Source organism: Oratosquilla oratoria, chromosome 16 (genome assembly GCF_046742065.1).
Source record: "Oratosquilla oratoria isolate Oo_2021 chromosome 16, ASM4674206v1, whole genome shotgun sequence".
Classification (NCBI taxonomy): Eukaryota; Metazoa; Arthropoda; class Malacostraca; order Stomatopoda; family Squillidae; genus Oratosquilla; species Oratosquilla oratoria.
Window position 1 is genome coordinate 61,207,776 of NC_134792.1, and position 7,332 is coordinate 61,215,107.

Below are 7,332 nucleotides of genomic sequence, written 5' to 3' on the forward strand. Positions count from 1 at the left end.
GTTTTTCCTCCACAGGGGAGAAGATATCCTAATCTCCATCACACACAATTATCCATTGTTGGTCCCTCTGTTTATCTTAATAAGGCAGAAATTCTTTTAAGGATGCAAACAATATCAGTCACTGGTGTAAAAAATTGTAATATCAGTAACATTTGGAAACTTGCAAACTCTTCAGCAATAAAAATGAGGGAAGTTTGAGTTTATAGACAAGACAAATACTGAATTGTATGATAAAGTAAGCTATAATAAAAGTTGGATCATATTCTTCATCCCAAGGTCAGGGTACATTCAGTTTGCATAAGATTACATGTAAAAATATTATGACTAACTATATAATGAAATATATCTCATATGTTACTTCAAACTCACCTATGCATCTTATCTACATATCTCATTCCCCATGTATCCCTTCTCTATACTTGCCATCCACATGTTCTCTTTCACATTTCCATTCATCCCCCAAGTTTCCAATATTGTTACATTATCCACCCTTTTATATCTATATCTTGTCTTTACATATTTTCCTCCCTCCTTCCTCTAACTTCACTTTTCTCCACCGGCAGACGAATCTCACAACTTCCAGAAGAGTGAGAACCTGCGCTACTCACTTGAGGCTGAGATCTTCTTCTTCAGCATAATTTTTGACATTGACCTGCCAGATATAACATCTAATGTAAGTATGAAGGTGTTTTCAAGTACCTGCAGCCATCAGGCTATATTAGCAAAGCTCACCAGATTATACGAGTTAATTTCATATTCAACCTATGCATCACAGTGAGCCAAATGCAGCTTCATATCAGTGTGGGGGATGGAATCTTACTGTGGGTGATTAAACCTTTACTGTACAGAAATTCCTCAAAGTTTAATGAAATTGTCTGATGTTAGCTAGGATAAAATCCTAAGTATTACAAGTTCATTCCAAAATGCAGTAAAGAATTAATATCAACCAAGGACAGGTGATATTCTATACCACTCAGGGATGGACTTCCAGCTTGAAGGTAACCATTGACTGATCAAGACCATTTTTAGGCTGAGGTCTCCTTATCTATACACAATTTTCTCCCCATGACTAGAATTATATCTTTGAAGTGTGTCAGTGTTGAAAGGTTTGTTTATATTGTATACTACTGTATATGCTTATATAAGTGTATGTCAGCAAAGTGCAAAAGTCATTCTGTCCTGGAGACCAGGTACCAAGCCTGAGGGGTCTTACCTCCTGATGGAGGTGGAAAAACAGTGGTATACTTGGACAGAAGGACATCAGTGGGGTCTCAGATAGGTTGCTCTTCCTTTGGTTATATGATTCAGGACAATGATGGGAAGAGGTAGCATTAATAAGCCCATCATTAAAACAGTAACAGAACAGAAATGACCTGATAGCAGACACCAGTTGCCCGAGATGCAATCACCATATGGAAGACACAGAACATATTATTTTACATTGACCCACATTGACTTGCCTCAGACAACTCCACAAACACTGAACAACCACACATCTACTTGATCATAATTTCATAAAATTATTTGGAAGTTTAGTTTGACTTCCAGTATAACATGTGCCCACGAGTCCAGGGTTGATTAGACAATACATCTGACATCATCATTGTTGACATAATCATCATAAGTCATCATCAATGTAATATGCCTATGTTACAGATCACTATCGACAACTTAAACACCTGGAGAGAACAGAAGAACCAAATGGCAATTCTACCAGAGACTGCAGAGGTGGAAGCGACTACAACTGTTCCAAACAATGAAACAGAAGCTCATATTCCAGACATTGATAAAGTAGGAATGGATACAGTTCTTCCAGACATAAAAGAAACAGAAACTCCTTCCCATTAGTCAGTAAAACTCACCTCCTCATCCTAATAAAAAAGAAATTGTTCCTAAAGATTTGGATAATTATTTCTAGGGTATTCAATCAGCTGTATAAAGTCGTTCAACACTGCCAAGGACAAAATCTGTAGGGTTGCTCCTAAGGTATTAATGATAATATGTGCAACCATGAGTTTCAGTGACTGGGAACCCACAGATCTACAATAGTCAGCAATACCCCTTGGACCCTCCTATGGATTATCTCCAAAAGGAAACTTTGGGCTGTTGTCTGTGCTTTATAAGTGTGAGTCTGTAATGACTGTCATTTATTTTATTTGTTTTGTTAAAGTTGTCTGTTTATTATTATTTGCTTGATTTACATTTATCATTAGTCATATGTTAATTAATTATTATTTACTATTTACCTGTTTGTTTATTATCTAACTATACTTATGCATTTATTTATTTATATTATATTTTTCATTTATTTATTTATCTATCATTATTATCATTTTTTCCCACATACAACCTAGTTATGGACCAAAAGGTCTCCTGTCAGCATGCTTCACCTTTGTCTGTTTCTATATCATCTGCTAGCATAAGGAGGAGAGCAGTCATCCATTGTCAGCTCTCTTTATGTGATAAAGTGGGGAGAAAGTTGTTGAAATTGATAGAGCTATCTTGGTTGTGGTCCAGAGACGGTATTAGCATTCTGGAGTTGTACATCTAGATGGAAGCAAGGGCATTGATGAGTTCTGAAGATGGACAGCAAGGAGATGAGCCCCGCATGGAAGACCCATCACTGGCAATATCCATCAGGGATCCTTGATTTCTGGGATTGAATGGGTTATCAATAGAGGAAGGATACAGCTTACTGTCTTGAGACTTTCTCCTCTAGAAGGAAATCACCTGGAAATAGTCTACATAGAATATGTTACTAGATTGTAGTGATTAATAGAATGTAATGAGGTATGCAATAAGTGGAATCTTTTGTTCTACTTTGTTTGTATGGAAGTTTATTTTAGTCTGTTATATATTGCTGAGAGAAGTGTGGGAGGTGGTGAAGGATAGAGTAGAGGTAGAAGTAAAAGAATGGATGTATTTCAAGGAGGGAGTGACAAGGTGTGCAAAGATGGTATGTGGAACAAGGAGGATGGGAGGGAATAGAAGGATGGGTAGTGAGTGGTGGGATGATGAAGTGAAGATGGTAGTAGAAGAGAAGAAGCATATATTCAGGGATTGGTTGCAAAGTAGGACAAGAGAAACATGAGAGGTACAAAGAAAAAAGAAGAGAAGCAAAACAGAAGATAAAGGAGGCAAAGAGGAGAGTAGATGTAAAATGGTGGAGGATTTTGACAGAAAATTTTGACACCTATAAAAAGATGTTTTGAAAAGAAATTAAGAGAGGGAGGGGAGTTGAGTCAAGTAGAGAAGAAAAATTAAAAGGTACAGATGGATAGATATAAATGGAATAGGAGGCAGTAAGAGGAAGATGGGCAGAGAATTTTAGAGAGTTGTTGAATGTCGAGGTAAATTGGTGGGTTGAGAGGGATTGGTGGTAGCAGTGGAAGGCATAGAAAATGGTGATGCAGGAGGAAAATGGAGGAGAAATAAGAAAAGATGTAGTATAAGTGGTTTTGAAAATGATGGGCAGGTAAGGCACCTGGGTTAGATACCCAGGTGCCTTACCTGCTCATTTTCAAAACCACTTATACTACATCTTTTCCTATTTCTCCTCCATTTTCCTCTTGCATCACCATTTTCTGAAGGGAGGTACAGTAATAGTGGACTGGCTAGTGAGATTGTTTAATGTGTATCTCAGGGAGGGTAGAGTGCAGGAAGATTGGTGGAGTGCCTGTATATTTCCACTTTACAAGGAAAAAGGTGACAAATCTGATTGTAGTAATCTTAAAGGGATCAGTTTGTTAATGTAGTTGGGAGGAGTTAAGGGAGGGTTTTGAGAGGATTAGGAGAGGAACAGAAGGAATAATTGGTGAGGAAGAGTGTGGGTTTAGGAAAGGTAGGGGTTGCATGGATTATATTATTGTGGTAAGGCACATATGTAAGAAAGCTTCACCAAAGGCTAACAAAAAAATTTGGGGGGCCTTTATGGGTTTGAAGTAGGCTTATGACAGGGTGTACAGGAAGGCATTGTGGGAAGTTTTGCAGATATATGGGATTGAAGGAAAGTTAAGAGCATTCAAGAGTTTTCACAAGAGTATAGCCTTAGAACTGGAAATGGAGAGAACAAGTAAAGGTGGGGCTACATCATGCATGTGTCATGTCACTATGGCTGTTCAAAGTGTGCATGGATGGGGTGGTGTGGAAGGTAAATGCGAGGGTAATGGGCATGGGACTGGAGATGGTTAACGAAAATGGAGAGAAGTGGGAGGTGAGCCAGTTGTTGTTTGCTAATGACACTGCACTTGTGATTAATGCAGTTAGTGACTGAGTTTGGGAAGGCATGCAAGAGGAGCAAGTTAAAGGCAAATGTGGGTAAAAGGTGATGAGATGTACAAGGGGAGTGAGTTTGAAGTAAATCTTAAGGGAGGCTGGAGGAAATGGATAGTTTTAAGTATTAGGGGTCCCATATGACAGGAAAGTGAAAAGTGGAGATGGAGATAAAGTGTAGACTGAGGGAAGCAAGTAAACGTGTCGGAAGATTAAAAAGTGTCACAAGAAATAGGTATCTGGGAATGGATGCAGAGATTATATGAAGGGGTGATTGTGTGATGGCACTGTATGGAGCAGAGAATTGGAATTTAAGAGTAGAGAGGAAAAGTTTAAATGAGTTTGAGATGAAACATCTGAGAAGTATGGTTGGGGTTACAAGGTTGGATAGAATGAGAAATGAAGAGGTGAAGAGGAAAGTCAGAGTGGAAAATAAGATGGCAAATGGGGCTGATGAAAGAGTATTGGGATGGTTTGGACATATGGAAAGAATGAGTGAAGATTTGTAAAAGAGATGTGGAAGGCTAAGGTAGAGGGAGTGAACTTGAGGGAACAACTGAGGAAGAGATGGATGGATGGGGTGAAAGGGGCTTTAAGCAAGAGAGGAACCTGTTCAGCAAGTAAGGGAAAAGGCAAGTTGGATATTCTGTGTCTTGCTACATTGTTTCTGACCTAGAGCAATGGGCAGGATACAGGGATGACCCATTATCCAAGAGGAGCTAAGATGAGAGGGAGTACAGGGTGGTGGGTGGGAGTGGAATAGGTTGGAGTGAAATGGGTGGGAGTAGGTACTTGCCTTTTGACTTGGCTATCTCCCTTATGGGGGGGAGCCTTTCATATATAGATATATAGTCTTTTATAGACATGCTAATGAATGGTTTTTGGATTACTTGACAATGTATTGTAGAAGTCATAATACATACATATACCAAGGCTTTTTCCCCCTTACAAGGGAGGTAGCCAAAAAGGAAAAGGCATAAAATCATTCCCACCCATTCCATCCCTGAATACACTCCACACCCCTCCATCCTCCCTCTTTTCTTAGCACCTCCTGGATGACAATTCATCCCTGCACCTTGTCCACTGCCCTGGGTCAGAAGCAGTGTCGCAAGACACAGCACATCCACAGCAAGGCCACTTCATTAAATCGGCGACCCCCCCTCTCCGTCCCCCCATTGCATAAAAGGAGAGGACGGGGAGAAATCCCTTCGGGCTGCATCAAAATTTGCTCACACATACTACCTCACCCCCCATCCCCCCGCCCATTCCACCTCATGCATCACAACATCATCCATATACAACCATTCTCCATTCACCCCTGTCTTCTGTCCTTCCTCAACAGACATTCCCCTCTTCCCCAAAGCCCCCTTCACCCCATACATCCACCTCATCCTAGGACGTCCCTTCATGTTCACTCCCTCCACATCTGCCTTCCATACCTCTTTTACTAGTCTCTCTTCACTCATTCTTTCCATGTGTCTAAACCATCCTAATACTCTTTCATCAACCCTATCTCCCAACTCCCTTTCCACCCCTGTTCTCCTCCTCACCTCCTCATTTCTCACTCTACCCAGCCTAGTAACCCCCATCATACTTCTCAGACACCTCATCTCAAACTCCTTCTCTCTTCCTCTCTTATGTTCCATGTTTCTGCCCCATACAGTGCTGTTGGCACAATCACTCCTTCATACAGTCTCCTCTTAGCATCCATTCCCAAAAGTCTATTCCTCATTACACTCTTTAATCCACCAAGGCATTTACTCGCTTCTCTCAATCTACATTCTACCTCCACCTTCACTCCACCTTTTCCTGCCACATTTGCACCCAAGTATCTAAAGCTATCCACTTCCTCCAGTCGCTCTCCCTTAATGCTCACTTCCAGTTTACTGCCACTTTCACCCCTTGTACATCTCATCACCTTACTTTTACCCACATTTATCTTTAGCTTTCTTCTATCACATACTCTCCCAAACTCTGTCAACTTCCTCAATCCCTCCTCCGATCCCGCCACAAGCACAGTGTCATCTGCAAACAGCTGGCTCACCTCCCACTTTTCTCCATTTTCTTTAATCATCTCCAATCCCTGACCCACTACCCTTGCATTTACCTCTCGCACTACCCCATCCATGTATAAGTTGAACAGCCAGGGTGACATAACGCAACTTTGACGAAGTCCCACCTTTACCTCGAACCACTCACTCTCTCCATTTCTAATCCTAACACAAACTCTACTACTCTCATAAAAACTCTTGACAGCTCCCAGAGGCTTTCCTCCTATCCCGTATATCTGCATAACCTCCCACAGTGCCTTTCTGTCTACACTATCATAAGCCTTTTCCAGATCCATAAAAGCCCAAAAAACATCCTTCCCCTTTCCTATAGCTTTCTCACATCTGTCTTACCACAAAGATCTGATCTACACAACCTCTACCCGTCCTAAATCCACACTGTTCCTCACCAATTACTTCCTCTGTTCCTCTCCTAATCCTCTCAATCAAGATCCTCCCATAAGCCTTCCCAACTACACTTAACAAGCTAATCCCTCTGAAACTACTACATTCACACTTGTCCTCATAATAAAAGAATAAAGTTCAACTTCATCTTTGTTGAACATCCATAATCTTATAATAGCAACATCTATAAGTGTTCATGATTTATTATCTGGCACAAGGTTAAGTGATGGTCTGTAAAGTTATATACAGAACATTAGTATTGTGTTAAAGAATTAAAGTATGCATTGTATCAATTTGGCAATTCATCTACCTTATGTATAACTTTGCATTGTGAAAATATGTATTGTTTATTGTTTTGGTGTGATCAATAAAATATCAATCTATGAGAGTTGATCCTTCTTTAGCTGACTCATCAACATACCTTATATGCATAGTCACCAGGTCACAAAGCAAATGGCAAAGAAGACAATGTCTCCTCAGATTCTTCAGTTCATTTTACTATGCTCTCCTCAAAGGAGCCATTATCTATCCATGAGACAGGCTCTTTAGGTTTTGACTTCCTTTTTTGCCAATAGCCCTACATTTGTCAGTGATTTGTCCCCCATGA

At 40.3% G+C, this 7,332-nt stretch overlaps 1 protein-coding gene across 1 annotated transcript in view; it reads left to right on the plus strand.

Annotated features, from left to right (window-relative positions):
* Nucleotides 1-7,111, plus strand: part of LOC143034070 (uncharacterized) — a 112,509-nt gene extending 105,398 nt beyond the window's left edge. The window contains exons 16-17 of the mRNA XM_076199972.1: nucleotides 564-673; nucleotides 1,657-7,111. Of these exons, the coding sequence (XP_076056087.1) occupies nucleotides 564-673; nucleotides 1,657-1,848 (302 nt within the window). The 3' untranslated portion in view covers nucleotides 1,849-7,111. The remainder of the gene's footprint in view (nucleotides 1-563; nucleotides 674-1,656) is intronic.
* The last annotated feature ends 221 nt before the right edge of the window (nucleotides 7,112-7,332 follow it).